This window comes from Corythoichthys intestinalis, chromosome 9 (assembly GCF_030265065.1).
Source record: "Corythoichthys intestinalis isolate RoL2023-P3 chromosome 9, ASM3026506v1, whole genome shotgun sequence".
Lineage (NCBI taxonomy): Eukaryota > Metazoa > Chordata > Actinopteri > Syngnathiformes > Syngnathidae > Corythoichthys > Corythoichthys intestinalis.
The window spans coordinates 37,220,427-37,238,244 of record NC_080403.1 but is presented as its reverse complement, the minus strand read 5'-3'; the positions used below and the strand labels follow the sequence as shown (position 1 = coordinate 37,238,244).

General features: G+C 37.7%; 1 protein-coding gene across 4 annotated transcripts in view; it reads left to right on the top strand.

Annotated features, from left to right (window-relative positions):
• slc2a9l2 (solute carrier family 2 member 9, like 2) overlaps positions 1-15,137 on the top strand; it is a 216,479-nt gene extending 201,342 nt beyond the window's left edge. For 2 of the 4 annotated variants that reach the window (XM_057844887.1, XM_057844886.1), the window contains exon 13: positions 12,032-15,054. In XM_057844887.1, the coding sequence (XP_057700870.1) occupies positions 12,032-12,274 (243 nt within the window). In that variant the 3' untranslated portion in view covers positions 12,275-15,054. Of the gene's footprint in view, positions 1-12,031 lie in introns of all 4 variants that reach the window. The other 2 variants (XM_057844888.1, XM_057844885.1) reach the window with 2 other exon arrangements.
• Positions 15,138-17,818: the final 2,681 nt, after the last annotated feature.

The window sequence follows — 17,818 nt, the reverse complement described above, 5'->3', positions numbered from 1 at the left end:
GTAAAAAGGTAAGTGGAAACTGCCAGATGTTTATGTATTTCTAAAACACTTTAGTTAAAATAAATAAATAAATAAATTTAAAAAAAATGACTTGAATTAGTGAACAGCAATGTTGATGTACAATATATTTCTTCTTATTATTATTATTATTATTTATTTATTTTTTTCAGATAAACAGCTACATTAATACACCATATTTGAATAATTCTTTTTGGACCACAACATTTATTTTCTAAACAGATGAATGATACAAATTTAATTAGCAGTTCTTGCAATGAATTAAAATGAATTATTTAAGCATTTTACAGCCTTATTACAGACACAATTAAATTGTGGCTGTATAAACAGGTATCATGTTATTTTGTAATACTGTAGAATAATAACCCATCATACTTGTTATCTGAAACAATATACAGTACTGTTGGTATTTGTAAATCCTAATGCCTGCAAATGTATAATACAAGCTTTGATCCATAACAGTGATTCTCAGCAACTGTGTCTTCCAATTACCAGACTCTGAGGATGTGACAGAAACGCAATAATCCATAAAACCCCTAAACAGCCCAGTGTGGATATTTTCAGTGATTCTCCTGTCATCTTGTTTGCAGTTCAGTCTTTGATTCACCACAAGCACCGTCTTTCAGCAGTCTTCCACCGGGACTCAGCAAATCCATAAAACCCCTCGCACATGCATATAATCCCCAGCAGTGACAGAGTACACCTCAAACACAGATTATAACTAAGTGCTGCCCCAGAAAATAAATAGTTTGACTGCCCAAACTGGGCATTTACAGTAGCAAATGTTCTTTTCCAAGGACCTCCCCTGTGTCCTATGCTGACCTAGGAGGGTTTCTCAATTCTATCCTGTTAGGTTTCTTCATGTTCTGTCTCGTCCTTCACATGCTGTCCCAGACAGTTGGGTTCCACCCTCCCCTCTGCTCTGCAATTCTATACGCTGTCCCTTGTGTCGCTCTTTCCACAGAGATGGGTATGTTCCTCCTTGTTTGCGTGTTCCTCATTGCAGCTAAGCCAACAAGGTAGTCAATCCTCAGTATCAGATACGTGGCTGTCGAAGTCACCTCAATGCACTACTGGTGACATGATGACACACAAACTAAATTGAGTCAAGTTTGTCATGTTTGAAGATGACTCATCGCTCATAACAGCTGGGAGAGCAGGGTTTTTTCTTTTTTTGTCCAAATTTGCAGATGAGGATTACATCACAGAGTCCACATGAAAAGTGGGTCAGGCCCTTTGCACGATGCTGTTTATAGTGATTTTATGAAATTCGCCCACCATAGGGAAACTGTGTCAGAGGCTAACAGTCAGAGTGACATAACAGCCCAAGTACTAAGTAGTTCTTCATTGTAGCCATGGCTATTTGGACTACCCATTATTTGTAGTAGGTGCGTGCATAGTTCTGTAGTTATTTTGTGTCCTGCAAGGTGACTAACGCACAAAGCTTTTTAACAATTGGTTTTTTTTTCTGGCAACCAGTCTTGGGTGTACACTGCCTTGTGCCTGTTGTTAGCTAGGATAGGCTCCAGCACCCCCGTGACTAGGGTTGCCAGTTCCTTGGAGGAAATTTTTTTTTTAAAAAAAAGGTACATTAGTAGAGCTGGCAAGCCTGATAACCATCAACTTATTAACTTATTAATAGGGCTGTCAAACGATTAAAATTTTTAATCGAGTTAATCACAGCTTAAGAATTAATTAATCAATCGTAATTGATCGCAATTCAAACCATCTATAAAATATGCCAAATTTTTCTGTAAATTATTGTTGGAATGGAAAGATAAGACACAAGACGGATAGATACATTCAACATGCTGTACATAAGTACTGTATTTGTTTATTATAACAATAATTCAAAAAGATGGCGTTAACATTATTAACATTCTGTTAAAGCGATCCGTGGATAGAAAGATTTTTAGTTCTTAAAAGATAAATGTTAGTACAAGTAATAGAAATTTTTATATTAAAACCCCTCTTAATGTTTTCGTTTTAATAAAATTTGTAAAATTTTCAATCAAAAAATAAACTAGTAGCTCACGATTATTGATGTCAATAAATAAACAATGCTCATGGTGCTGAAACCCATAAAATCAGTCGCACCCAAGCGCCAGCAGAGGACGACAAAACACCAAAAAACACAAGTAACAAGTGGACATGACACTGAGCTGTCATTGTAATCTGTTTGAGCGGGGCATGTGCGTTAAATGCGTCAAATATTTTAATGTGATTAATTTAAAAAATTAATTACGGCCCGTTAACGCGATAATTTTGACAGCCCTACTTATTATTTTTTTTGTATGTGGAATGTGATTTATTTATTTTTTTTAAATTAATGATTATAATACGTATTATAATAATTTTATTAAAACCTGAATTAGGTAGGTACATATCGATGTGCCATGGAAAGTCAATTATCACTTATCAGTAATGTATTTTCATACAAAAAATATTAGAATAAATTTCACACCTGTCCAGCTAAATTTAAAACTGTAATTTAACACATAAGTTCCAGAGCATTTTGTGCGTGTGTGTTTGTTTTTTTTTGGGCACTTTTCTTTTTAATAAATACTTTTTAAATAGTGCAAACATAAACTGAGGTAAACGATTTTTTTAAACAACTTAGGTGCATTCAAAGTCCACTCAACAATAATATTTTCACAAATGATCACCCCAAATATAATGTGGAGATTCAAATGAAATTGACATAACACAAAAATATAATACAATTAGTGAAGATAAAGTACACAGAGATGAACAACAAATTATAATCATTTTGAACAAGCTTTTTACACAAGCTTCACTCAAACCTCTTATCTCCAACACTCGCATGTTGTTTTCCGTTATCGTCACAGCAATCGACAGTACCTCAAACAATGACATGAGTGGGGATTTCATATTGTTATTGTTCAGTCAGCTTGTGGATCAAAAAGCAGGAGAGGTGGAGGAATGTGTTTCCCTGCATAGTCTTGTTAAGCACCATACCAGTATTAGTTCGCGCTACAAATAAGACACCATTTTCGAGTTTTATAATACGAGAGACAAAGTGCGTCCCCTGAAAGTTCCGGACGCGTACTTTTTTTTCTGAATACGGGACGATTCCATTTTTCAAGGGACTGTTGGCAGCCTTACTTTTGTGAGTGAGGGCACGCTCGGCTTTTACGAGCAGTCGCCGAGTTGTGATTAAAATAAATTTTTAGAAAACAACAACGAAAGCCTGACATCGTTACTTGGTGTGTTACAATCGTGCGCACTCACCATTTGGAAAAAGACAAATAGATTCATGGTGTGGCACTGCATATATTTCCTGCAAGTGTAAAATCATAACCAGGGAACTTGACAATTTTGACAGGCGAAAAAGTCATGGAAGTCAAACTGATTGTGTATCTCTATGACTGGAGTTACCACGCAATTCACTTTCGTGGTTTAATTTTCCCCTACGCATTTTTATATACCGTATTGGCCCGAATATAAAATAGTGTTTTTTGCATTGAAATAAGACTGAAAAAGAGGGGGTCGTCTTATATTCGCAGTCTAGACATTATACCCATTCACGATGATAGATGGTGCCAGGTATCATTGAAGCGATATTCTGTCATGACAGATCTCAGCTACTCTCCCCATTCACGACGCTAGATGGCGCCAAATATCATTGAAGCGATGTTCTGTCGTGACAGATCTCAGCTACTCTCCCCATTCACGACGCTAGATGGCACCAAATATCATTAAAGCGATGTTCTGTCATGACAAATCTCAGCTACTCTTTTTAGTTTAACCAGTTTACATTATTTTATTGCAGTGTTTTTCCTTATTCAGATTTGTTTCAAGACTACAGTTACAGTTAGACTTCACTTTGATGGTTAATGCAGTTATTGCAATTTTGTTGTTTTATCACAATAGATTGGTTTATTTACATTTCAAAAACCAGAAGCCATTCATTTACGAATGTGATTGCACTTTAGTTAACATATTTAAATGTTCAGATATTAAGATTTGAATGAGGCAAAATAACATGCTTTTTCTCTCAAATATATTGTCTTATTATTTGTTTCGGATGTACTGTAATTATTTTCTGTATAAAAATTAATTTGGTGTTCAAAAAGTCTTTTTTCAAACTTGAGTCTTGAAAAAGAGGTGGTCGTCTTATAATCAGGCCCGTTTTATATTCTGGCCAACACAGTAATCCAGATTGCTCAGCAATGAGTTGGAAACTTCTGGCTGAGCAAAGATTTAAGGCGCAAGACGAGTTCTGTACTTGCGATACATAAGTTCCCGACCTCTGACTTATGGCATAGTTTTATCTACTGTATGTTCAATTTGACATCACTCACTTAAAAAGGTTACCCGTCATTTTTTAATGGAATAAATCAAAAGCCTTCATGTTTAAGGAGTTAGTTGCGTAAGGGTCAAGTTTGTTAATTAAGTTTGTTATTCAGGCGGTATCTAAACTTTTTTCGCCTAGGGGCACTTTCAGAAAAATCAAATGCGAGTGCCAACTTGAAATTTTTCCACTTTCATTTTTCAAATAGAGGAATTGGGTAAAAAATGATTGGGGTTTTTATAGGCAGGGGTGCACATAATTTTTTTCATCAATTACTCACACGAGTACCAGGAGATTGTGTTTGGTACTCACCGAGTGGTCTCAAATAGTCTTCCTCAATGTCATTCTCTGTGTCTCCATTGGCTAATACTTCTCGGCTAGCATGTTTATATTGAGACCCCAAAGAAGCCACTTAATGTTTTTTTTTTTTTTTTTTTTTTTAATTTTGGGTTGTTCTTAACTTACAGGTACGCAAAGGCTCATCGTGATGCACGTGACGTTGCGCCCATGAGATTTCTGTTGCGCATTCGTAGCTGCGTACCAATTGTGTGCAACCTTGTTTATATATATTTCTAAATATGAACTCATTGGCTGCCACAGATGGCGACAGACACCCAAGTCAAAATCGGGATTGGAGATCTTGACAGACGAAATAGATTTGATGTCATTGTCAATGAAATAATAAATGAGTTAAAGACTACAAACAAGAAAATAATCCACATGCACGAGGACATTGCAAATAACTGAAAGTTTGCAGAACAAATAAAAAAATCTCCAGTGACAGCCTAATCATGTTGTTATGAGCCTGGCCTTTTCCACTAATGGGGTAATATTCCAACACACTCAGCCTGCTGCCACTCCACCTATCATGAAGCTCATCTCCCAATCACAGCTAATCACCACCACCCGCAACCTGTTGACAGCAGTGCGTTTAAGGCACGGCTTCCAAACATTAAATGTCAGATCGTCAGCGATATAGCACACTCCTGCTTGTCGACCGTCATTGACCTGCTTGGCCCAACTATGCCAGCTCTCCAGCCAGCACACTCTGTCCTGCTTGATCTGACTAAACCAGCTCTTTAGCTTGCCCTGCTCGTCCTGATGAAACCAGTTCTCCAACTGAATCACAATGCTCAGCCTGACCTGCTCAACCCGACAATGCCATTCCCCTCACTTTCTGTTTGTGTTCATTGCCTGCCAACCTCAATAAAACCTGGGCTGCGTTTCAATAACGGTTTTATGCGCCCTCACTCACTTGCCCTAGGTACTTGCCCTTGGGAGAATCCCTGCCGCCATTTTAAGGGCTGTTCCATTTGACTAAACAGCTGAAGTGAACTTGGTGATATCGACCCTTTGAAGGGGTAGCGATCAAGTCAGCAATGATGGTCACTTCAGAGCCCCTATATCCCACAATGCAATGCAGTGTTGCACGGAAAACATGTCCATGCGGTGGTGATAATGAAGCTCAAACACAGTTGGCTGTAGGAGTGGGAACCTCAGGGCACCTCACGATACCATACGATTTGCGATACAAGGCTCACGATAACTATTATCTCACGATATCTGGATACAGCGATTATCGATATATTGGTCAGAAATTTGATACATGATATTCTACGATATAACTGTTGAAAGGGAAAAAAAGATATTTCAAAATAGAAAAAGTTCCGTTTGAGTGATTTATTAAACAGTGACACCTTTTCTGTGCAACATTGCTGTAAAATATGAATCTACTGCAAATTGTGTACCTGGTAGAGGTGTGGAAAATAATTGATATGGATTGTTGTCGAGATAAAAAGGTGCGCGATGCGAGTGTATCGATTCATTCATTGTACATCGGTGCAAACTTCAAAGACAGCGTAAAATCAAGATGCATTTGTTCGCTGTGTGTTTTATCGGTAATCTTCAACGTTGCATCGATATTTTCCAATTTGTACTGCATTCTGTCCTTTTTTCCGTGGTGTCTTGAATACACCATCAGCTAGTGCTACAAGTTAACATGGCGGAGGGTAGCAGCAGTGGCGCTGAAGCGGATCAGATTTTCAATGCACCCTCAAAGTTCAAATCCGTTGTTTGGCTGTACTATGGATTTTACATGAAACATGGCAGACTTGACAAGACTCACGTTATTTGTAAAGAATGCCGCGCTTCTAAACCTTACAACGGCAGCACGACAAACATGGGAACTCACTTGAAGAGAGCATGGTATCGACGTCGCGAAAATGACGACAATGCAGGGGGCTAACTACAAGACTGATGAGAAGGAAGAGAAGATAACTGATTATTAAGGCAAGAACAGTAAAGCTACTACTTATGTGAAAGGTTATCATTCATTGTTTTTCATGTATGGACATTGCACTTAAGACACTCTGTGAGAGAGGTCAATTTACAGCAGATGTCACTGCCAAGTTGTTTGTATTGTTCTTTTCACAAGCAGTTGTGATTTGTTAAAGATAGACCTAAATGTGAAAGGTCATTATTTGTTATTGTTTTTCATATTACTATTTGGGATATAGATGGACATTGCACTAAAGACACTCAGTGAGAGTGGTCAGTTTACAGCAGATGCCGCTGCCAAGTTGTTTGTGGTCTTCTTTGCACAAGCAGTTGTGTGTATTTCATATTAGGTTTTGTTTGGCAGACAGGTATGTAGACATTGCAAAGTGTTACTTTAATTCACTCATTGAGAGTGATTAATGTTACTGTAACGTTTACACGTACAGCATCTTTAAGCTATCTTTGTTTTGCTCTTATACAGTATTAATAAACCAAAGCCTTTTGTAACATACTTAATTGCCATATTTTTTGTTTGTTTGTTTGCTTGCTTAGTAGATAAAATACGATATATCATTTTTGCTTTACACTGAATCGCGTTTGATTGAACTAATTTATCAAAAAGCATCACAAACACGTGTATCGCACTTTATCGAAGTGCATCACATCGTATCGGGAACAGGTTGTATTGTATCATATCAGATTGGGATGGAGGGTGAATCATATCACATCGTATCGAAAACATGGATTAATCGCAAGTATCGTATCGGGCAGGGATTCAGTGTATTGCAAATTATATCGTATCGCTGGCAGGGCATCGAGATGCATATCTAATCGCCACAGTAACGGAGATCCACACCCCTAGTGCCTGCACATATAGAGGAAACAAACCACAACCACTGATATCTCTTGGAGAGATCGTCATGAATGACACCCTAAATTTCTTAAGTTTTAAATCTTAAAAAAAAAAAAAAAAAAATGTAAATACTGTCGGTATCAGGCAGCAGTTGAGCTTGGTGTGGGGCAATGATAAAATTTGTGGGTCTTTTCTTTGTATATGACCTTTGTTGCCAAAAGCATTGGTTTGAGCACTTCCACCATCGGCTTCAGCATTTGAGATTTCGGACTCGGTCACAATTTTCCTAAAATGAAACAAAACATATTAGTTACTTAATAGCTTTTTAGTTGAAATACTGATTTTTTTTTTTGGGGGGGGGGGGGGGGGGGGGGTTGGAAGTATTGAGTGAATTAAAAAAATATGAATTGAATGTATAGAAATTAGAAATGCAATAATTACCTATTTTTAATATGTAGGCTACATTAATTATCATGCACATCACCTTATATATCTTGGAAGCTACAGTATTCAAACCATTCTTATAGCTTATTGCATCAAAATGGCAGAAATAACAGTTTGTGTAGTAAACTAGATGGAAAGTGGTTCTCAAACAATATCAAATAAATCAGTAAATTCATGTAGGATTGTTTGATATTCATTTTCATCCAGTTTAGGGTCCTGGTTTATTTTATATCACTCAACACCAAATGTCATCAAAATAATACATGTAAATTAAAAAATAAATTACATCGCAAAACTTTCTTACCTCAAGTGATGAAAGCGAAGCAGTGACGAAATCCGTGTCCACTTCGTCACCAGCTGCCAGTGAACCTTATTTTTGTTAGACAATTCTTGCATATACCAAAGTCCTTGTTCACCTTACTTCCTTTCTTTCTTGTGGTGTAAAATCTAAAGTGTGTCCACATGTGTGGTTTGTAGCAATATTTTTGTCACTTTTTCCTCCACCATTCCCACGAAGCTTTTTAATTTTTTTTTCAACCCACTTGGACCTTCCTCTCTTCTTCTCTAGACAACTTGTGCACACTTTACCTTTACCGCCACTCTTGAGCGCCCCTAGTGGACCACCAAGGAATTGCTCAACAAATATTGCACAGTTTACAGCATCCAATGGCCAATATGTCAAATAAAAGTATCAATACTTGGCTGGAGCACATTGATAACCGATCGGGTTGCAAAATATCGCGATATATCGCTGTATCAAGATATTGTCACACTCTTAGTTCGCTGGTGTCTATATATCACCAGAGAAGAACAAAAATGAATTAAGAAGCCAGCACAGTGTTTGAATGGTTTCCAAACTGCCTTTCGAATTGTAAAATTCATCATTGTTGTTAAAAAAAAAAAAAAAAAAAAGACTGTCTGTGGCAGTTTTGGCAAAACGTGTGGAATAACTGGAGTGCTAAATTAAAAAAATACATTATTGAAGGAATCTGACCTTTTAGCAAGATTGCCGGAATCACGCCAGCCGAACCGCCGGACACGTGCTGGCACAGCTGCAACGACCCGGGCCGGCAAAAGCCAGACAACCCGGCCAAAATGCCAAACTCCGCGTATTCACCTTAGTCTTAACTCCTTGTACTGACTCCATTTTGAAAGCTGGAAAAAGGCTTCAAACACAAGTGGACAATTTATTCAGGTTGACAGTGATCAAACGGCAAGGCAAAACAGCAACAGACCCAGGCGAGGAGGCCGATTTGCTCTCGGGTCACCATATCACAAGTCAACAAAAGGTTTCCGAGACAAATGACAACGATTAGTTAAAAATTCAGTCTTTTGAAAGCTCTCGTGGGGCGGACCGTGGGCAGGAAGAAGGGTGTGTTTGAGTCTTCTTCTTTTGCAGATTTGAGCGGTCAATTTAGTGTGTCACTGTTGCTGGGTCATGGTTAATGAGGCAACCGAGGTGGGAGGTTCAGCGCACCTCACCGTCCGAGAGGCGCTGAGCTATCAAACTTGGAGTTCTTTTTGTTATCAAGTGTTGTAGTAGCACAGGACGTCCCGCCATTTGTTCCGGACTGTCCTGAAGAGCTGATTGCGGGATTTGGTGTTGCAGATGTGGGCTTGTAGATGTCTTGCCTATCACCTGGTAGTCAGCGTCAGTCTTGCTCAGTCAGCTGCATGGCGCATGCGTTGGGCTTCCGTGGTCAGAAGGCATCCTGATCTGCACGTTGTCTTGGCACTGCAAGTTCTGATCATTCCAAGTGCAACGGTTCATAATATCAAATATTTCTGCTCGTTTTTTCTTAAGCTACGATATAAATGCTATTTACTTTACATATGGTGTGTTAGAGGAATACAAACAGTCAAAAAGTAAATAGGAGAAAAGATGCTATTTCCTGATTGATTATATTAAGTGTGTTAGAGTAATACAAACAGTCGAACGGTAAATATGAGAATAGATTCTATTCCCTTCATTATGTACATACATAAATATAAAGAGAAATAAATGAATCAATGAAAATATAAATGTATATTTTGTCATGGACTTTCACTTGTGTCATTAAAAATCACAAGAGGAAAAAACAATGACACTTTTTGTCATTGACTTTACATTTCACTTTTCTTTTTCTATTTTGCTTTTAACGAAACAAATGGTCTGTTAATAAAATAGCGTTTGGAGGGACTGAAACTAAAACTAATGGCAACTAAACTTAAAGAAGGTTGTATTTAAACAACAAATCTGTCTACAAATTATAACATAGTATTTTTTTCCCACAGAAGAAGTAGCAGAGTGTGAACCCTAAACCCTAACCCTAAACCCAAACCCTAACACACACAAAAAACGCCCCGCACAGGTCAGCCCGTGAATGAAAACTCACCATTTTGATATGTGCAAATTTTAGTGATTTTTCGAGCATGTTCAGAACTTCAAATTGGCCATTTTCATTTGCCCTGAAGAAGCCCTAACCCTAAACCCTTAACCCTAACCCTAACCCCAATCCCCAAATAAACCCGACTTTGGTACTCCGCCCAGGTCAGGCCCGTGAATGAAAACTCACCATTTTGATATGTGCAAATTTTAGTGATTTTTCGAGCATGTTCAGAACTTCAAATTGGCCATTTTCATTTGCCCTGAAGAAGCCCTAACCCTAAACCCTTAACCCTAACCCTAATCCCAATCCCCAAATAAACCCGACTTTGGTACTCCACCCAGGTCAGGCCCGTGAACGAAAACTCACCATTTTGATAACTTAACATCTCATATGTCTCATGAAAAGTCTCACCAATATTCAATCCAAAATACCCAATTTCCTGTTGGGTTTGGAATATGGGTGCAAGAGACTTTTTGAAGCATTTTGGCCCAAGGTATCGACTCCCCAAATTTTATGGCTCTACGTTGAAAAAACCTAAATGGAGAGGCCTTTTTTTTTTAATTCCAGGGGGCGCCACTGAGCCATTTTTTGACATTTTTTCACAACATTGCCAATTTATTGCAATTTTCGTGAATCCGCATGTTTGTACAAATTTTGGTGAATTTTTGAGCATGTTAAGACCTCCAAATGGGCCATTTTCATTTGCCATGAAGAAAGAATAATAATAATCCTTTGCAGAACAATAGGCCCTTCGCACCAAAAGAATAATAATAATCCTTTGCAGAACAATAGGGCCTTCGCACCATGTTGGTGCTCGGGCCCTAATAATTCTGATAGTTCCCAGGTACAGACGTATTGCCATCAAGCGTGGAATATGTCTCCGTGTTATTGACATGAGTCTCCGGATCGTTTGTGTGATTTGGAATAGGCAATATAAAGCCACTTCAACAACATGTGGTTGATCCATGATTGTCTGGCATGTTTTAGTGAATGAGGGCAAGTGTGTTCCATTTATGTTCTTTCACTCCCCCTCCGCCCATTTTGTAGCCGCCCTACAAGTGGCCTCCTCGTGACGTCATAGCAAGTGCCTATAGGGCAAAGTGAACGCGGGCAACTCAAACCGTTGTTGGAATGCAGCCCTAGTGTTTGTGATACGCAACTGGTTACTCTATCAGATAACTGTGTCCATGTGTAAATATAATTAGCTAACTATGTTCATAGGCATCATAGGCGTGGATCAATGCATTTCTTATTGTTGCTTGTTCTTCTTTTCTGTCTGCTTCCCTCCTTTCTGTCCCCCCATAACCCCTTCCTGCTCGCTGCTTTCTTCTGAGAAACAAAACGTTAAAAGAAATAAAAATAAAAAAAGTGACAGCAAAAAAGTAAAAATAATTCACAACCAAGATAGCTCAATTCATCATATTGGATAATTCTGTGCATAAATTTATGTAAACGTTCTACATGGTTTTCACTCCTGAACTAATGGAGAGACACTGTTTAAGTGACTAGCTCCATCTTGTGTTAAAGCTAAGAAGTGCAACAGAATGTAAGCTGATTTAAGCTTCTTGTGCAGGCCATATTCAATGATATTTTTGTAATATGTTGCGAACCAATAAAAAATTGGGCAGCAGGCCATAGTTGGCTAGTTGGCTCACGCAGATGTGTGCACCCCTCAGCTACAGTATAGATTTCCTGTTGCTTTCATTTCTACCAGTATTTTATTTTTTTGTTCAACTTTTTTTTCTATTTTGACAGGAGTCTCTGGATGCATTTGCCTTTCTGGTGTTTGTGGGGTTCTGCGTGTTGGCATCAATCTACCTCTTTATCGTCCTCCCTGAAACCAAAGGCAAAACATTCATGGACATAAGTCAGAGTTTCGCCAAGATGAACAAAGTCCCCGTTCCCTCAACAAGCCATGAAATGAAGCTTGTTCTGTGTTCTGATATCGAGAAGAACACAAAAGAGGAAAATGGCTTCAAGATGGAGAGTTCCTTTTAAATCAACGTCGGTTGTTGTGAATAAGCAATTTTTTTATATAAGTATTTATCTTTGATGAAAGAAATGTGTTTTGCTAAATTACATGTTTAATTTTCTTTTTATATGTTAGTACATTTCTACCCTGTACATCTCAACCATCTCAGGGCAACACAATATGTTTTAGAGTAATGTTTTCGTGCCATCCACAGACAGAGGATTGTGTGCAATAAAAACAGTTTTAAAGGTGCTGCAGAAGAGAAAAATGTATTATTTTTGTGTTATGTGAGCATTCAATTTTTCTTAATTTCTCAGCAAATGTATGGTTGTGCCAGTGACGTGCGGTGAGGTTCATGGTTGGTGAGGCACTGACTCCTTTAGTGTCAGATTTCCAAAGATATAAACCAAAAAGGGTAGCTTATTCAATTGGCTACTGGTTATTTCATATCTCATCAGCATTCTTCACAAAACACGCACACACGGTACATATTATCGATACGTAAAAGTAAGAAAATAACATGCATTTGCTCTACACCCTCAATGTGTTGGCCGTCGCCATTCTATAATTCATGCAACATAAATGAGAGTAAAGAGTGGTGTACAAAACCACAGAATTCAATTCTGACCTTGAGTGAAATATTCAGTTGTTTTTAAAACTTTTAATTCTGAAACTTTAATCAATTTATTACAGATTGCTAAACAAAAAGTGTGAAAAGAAAAACAAATAATATTTTATTTAAGGCCAAAATTTAGTTTTTAAATATTCTATTGTATTTTTCTTGGTCTAAGCTCTTTTTTTTTTTTTTTTTTTTAATAAGATTGAAATGAAAACTGTTTGTGGTCTTGTGCCTGTCCTTCACCACAAAAACTGGCGTTACTTTGGAAGGGCATAGGTTTTGTCTCAACATTCGTAGGGACGATATAACAGCATAACCTGCATGTAGGTACACTTTTTGCTGGGGACGGGACATTAATTAGACCAAACAGATTGGATGAAGGGGGCAAAGAGCCACATTTCTAATGTATATGAACCTAATTAACTAATAGGCAAAATGATCAATGCAAAATAAATCCTTATCTACTGATAATAACTTTTACGTGCATTGGTTTAGATGATACACTGTTCAATTCAAACCTTTGTTTTCAAAAAATACTAAAGAAACATTTTGAAAACTTCCTGAATAAATGTCTGTTTTTTATTAGCAAACATAAACATAGTGAAAATAATTCACTTAATAATGGTAGGGTCAATTCTATCCTTACAACATATGGAACTATTGAAAGATCTAAATTCTCTATATAACTGAACATTATATCATGCAAAAAAGGTAAGGTTGCTTAAAAGTTGGTGGGGACAATTTTAGCATGCTGAAAAGTTGGTAGTGTTATGTCCCTACCGTCCCTATGCAAACCTACGCCCTTTTAGTAAAAGTCCTCCTTATTTTCCTTTACTTTAAAAAAAATCTCTCCGCCTCAATGGAGAGGATTGCTTCAATTAGATCGTTCTGTGTTCTATTTGACAAGCCAGAAAACACAGTGGATGTGTCCAAATGTCTAGCTAACCTTTCATCTTCCTCAGCAAAACCATGTAATCGTTCTACATATATGCCACTTTTAGAAGAGCTACACGCTCATCGTTACCACGAAATGTTAACTCCTGTTTAGCTAGGATGCAGGTTGCATTAATGAGGTCTTTCAAACTCTTTTCTTTACCTTAGCTTTGAGGATGCTATAGTTGAGCTTCCGCTGTTCGTCAAAGCCAAATCGATCCTTGAGCTTCCAAAAGTTTTTAAAGCAAACAGGCTTTGAATGTGAGTGGTCGAGCGCTCATGTTTGCTGAGGCTTCGTGGTAGTTTTTTAATGTCACAATATCTCGTGTTAGTCCAGACATTGGCACAAGTTGAGAAGAAAAGGCAGGGAAAGCAGCAAAGGCGATTTTTCGAAGGACAGCCACATAGCCAGTCTTTTCGGGTGTACCAGTCCGTTTGAAAAGCGCGAGTTATCCTCTGTCCCGTAGTTTGAAGCAAACCTTTTAGCTCCGGCGTTGTGTTAACCGCGTCCACTTTTAACGGAAAGTCCAGTTTCACGTACGCCCCCTTGCAGTGCGGCAGAGTACTATCTGCCGCAGCCTGTGTCTTTTCACTGTGGTTTTATTTCCCATCAGCAAAACTAAATATGTCGCTAACAAACATTAAACTTTAAGGGTTAAAGACATTAGCCAGACTGAGGAAAATCAGGTCAAATAAACGTATCTGGAAACATTATAATGGCGACATGAGGATGTACGGCAACCAGCACGCTCCAATTCCATGTATCAACCCAGTTTGTTAAGGATTGCGCAATCAGAGGTGAGGCTTTACTCGTTGCTGCCGAACCTCTCGTTTCATTTCTTTATTTGAACAGGAAATAGGCAAATTCAGCGATTTTGACTATAAAAAATGTTTGAAATGAGTCATACATAAAGAGCAATGGACAAATATTAATATAAATTTGATGCTATAATTATTTTTTTGTCGTGATGACAGGTGAGGCTCTGCCTCACCTGCCTCCCCTGACCGCACATCACTGGGTTGTGCAGTGCGTTAACTCAGACGAAAATAAATTACATTTTTAAAACTTTTTTCCCCTGAGTAATTTGGTTTGGGGGGTAGCACTTTATAGTAACTATCCATTACAACTAGTTAATATATCATTACTAAACTGTTAATAAATGATTTATTGTTGACTTGTCAAGTGTTTGTTAACAGTTTGTCTTATAGATTTATGGTTAGCATGTGTGTTTTTATGCATTAAACAAAATGTTCAACATTTCATCTGTGGTATTTCTTTGGTAAAGTACAGCACACAGAAACGCCAAAGGATAGAACAATCTTGAGATTAAAAAAAATTTGATATTTTAAATATCGCATCAAATTTCTGAAGTAATGTCTGTATTTCCAGTGAGCAAATGCAGCCGTTTGTGGTACGTATCTCTCCTGCCTCTTGGCTCTTTCACTGTTCGCGTCCTGACGACGTAGCTAGGCTATGTTGCGTTGGCCCTGCCGCTGCAGACTCAGTGTTCACACAACATGGTAATGCACGTGACCCGATTTTTTGTCCTCCGATTAGAAAACGTGAGATGTGATGTCACTCCCAAACTCGAGCAACATTTCTATTCAAAATGCTCTTCATACATGACTACAAAGTTCTTCATCTACATACATTATGAGGCAAGAACAAAATAGTAACACACAGGCACTAAGGAAACTAACTTTAATCAGATTACTGGATTGGAAAAATGAACGCGTTAGATTGCTCGTTACCGAAAGAAAGTAATCAGATTGCAGTACGCGTTACGGTAACACGTTACTGACAACACTGCAATTAAGAAATGAGTAGTTTCAATTTAAGAATACTGTCCCAATAACATAAATAAACTATCAACTGATACTTAATAAGTCATTAGTTTGTATCTTACTAATAGCTTGTAAATGGTCTATTGCTAATTTATAAGGTGTAGGTATCAATGATTGACAGAGTTAAAAAGTATTTTATTCCATAAGGCATCATTATAAATACTATAAAGCTGTTAACAAACACTTAACAAGTCAACAATAAATCATTTATTAAGTTTACTTTGGGTTTAATTCAAACCAACACAGCATACTGCACAAAAGGCATAAATAGTCGAATTGGAATTGCAAAAGCAAAATGATCGAACTAAACAACATTTTGGAAAGACAGGGCATTAAGCAATGTCCTGAAACTCAAGATACTGAGAAGTCTCATTTTTACAGTGATAACATACGGAGCAGAGGGATGGACCTTAACAGAAAGAGGAAAACAAAATAAATGAAGCAGAAATGTGGCTCTATCGAAGACTACTTAGAGTCAGCTGAAAGAATAAGACATTTAAGCATTCTCGAAGAGCTAAACATTAAGCTACAACATCTGAACTTCTGCAATATCTGAAAAGAAAATATCTTTGGAAACAAAAGTAGGAACAGAAAATGCAGCATAACGAGAGAAATAATCCAAAGAAAGGTAGAGGGGCAACGTAAGAGGGGAGGACCAAGAACGGCATACATGGACAACATCAAAAAATGGAGTAACTGCACAATAAAGGAAGTGTTTAGAAAGGCAGAGGACAGAAAAATTTGGAAACAGTTAACCAATGAGGCAGCACGGTCAGCAAGCGACCAAGTCGATGCTGGATAGTGAGTGAATAGTTTACTAATGATCTATTACCTAGTTATAATTGATAGTTATTATAATGTGTTACAGTTTGTGCTTTTGTTTTTGTTTAATCTTTTGCTTCTTTAAGTGTTGTTAAGTTTTTAAGCTATTTTCTCTGCTTTTCATTACAGTATTTACTGTATGTCAAAGACTTCACTATCAATTAATGGGAAATGGGGCGTGGGGCCGCTCCGCAGGGGGCCTATTTTAAAAAACTTAAACTCCAAATATTTTCGAAACCAATGCCGCTAGTGACCTGAAACCAAAACAAGCACCTCCCATAGGCATATATGAGTCTCCATGAGCAGCGGCATCAAGAAATTCAAAGTCGTTCCCAAATAAAATCCTGGTTAATTGTATTTTTTATATAAGCATAACAAACCTTAAAATGGCTACAAAACTCTCAGATTTTACGCTAAATGCACAAAAAAAATCTCCAAATGCAGAGATAATCACCTATATTTTCAGGATCAATAGCAATATTTAACATATCATATTTTTGCCAGAAATAGCAACTTCAATTTTTTTTTAGTGCAATTTTGACAACCGTTTTCAACAACTAATAAATCACTCAATTTTTACATCAGAAACGTATTTTTTTAAATTATTATTGTTTATAGTCATCATCATCGGTATCATTTGCCACGTTTACATGGAGCCAAATATTCCATTTGCAATCGGAATATTTGTTCAAACCGAATAAATGTGTTCCATATAAATACCTCATTCGGAATGAACAGGCCCAAACCGAATGGAATTTCATTCCGATTCACAGGGGTGGAATATTCCTTTTCCCAAACCGATTAGAAGTAAAATTATATCATGTAAACAGGGAAGCGGAATGGTGTCTGATTGCGTTCTTTCTGCACATGCTCCGTACTGACGTGGTGACGTCACTTGGTGACGTAAGTAACGTCACTTGCAACATGGCTTCCAAGCACACGCACAGCGCACCCACACAACTTATAAATGAACGGCGTATCATTCTGAAGTTTTGTTTCCACTCGAAAAGTTAAAACAGCAGCTGATCTGACGATCGAGCTCCATGTTTTGCAACGTGACGCTTTGTTTTGATTAATCTGCGCATGTCAGACGGCAGTTGTCAAACGTCCTTTCGGAATAAAGGCAGACACATGTAAACGCTGGATCGGAATAGATGAAGTGACATGTAAACAGCTGATGTGAAATTTCCATTCGGAATGATTTGAATCGGTATGAATAAAAGTTAGCATGTAAACGTGGCTATTGACAGTTACAAGATAGCATTGTGATACTTGAGGAAAGCATGCAAAAATCGTCTTAATTTTACTGAACAAAAGCAAATTTTGCATTTTTCTAAATACCGTACAATCA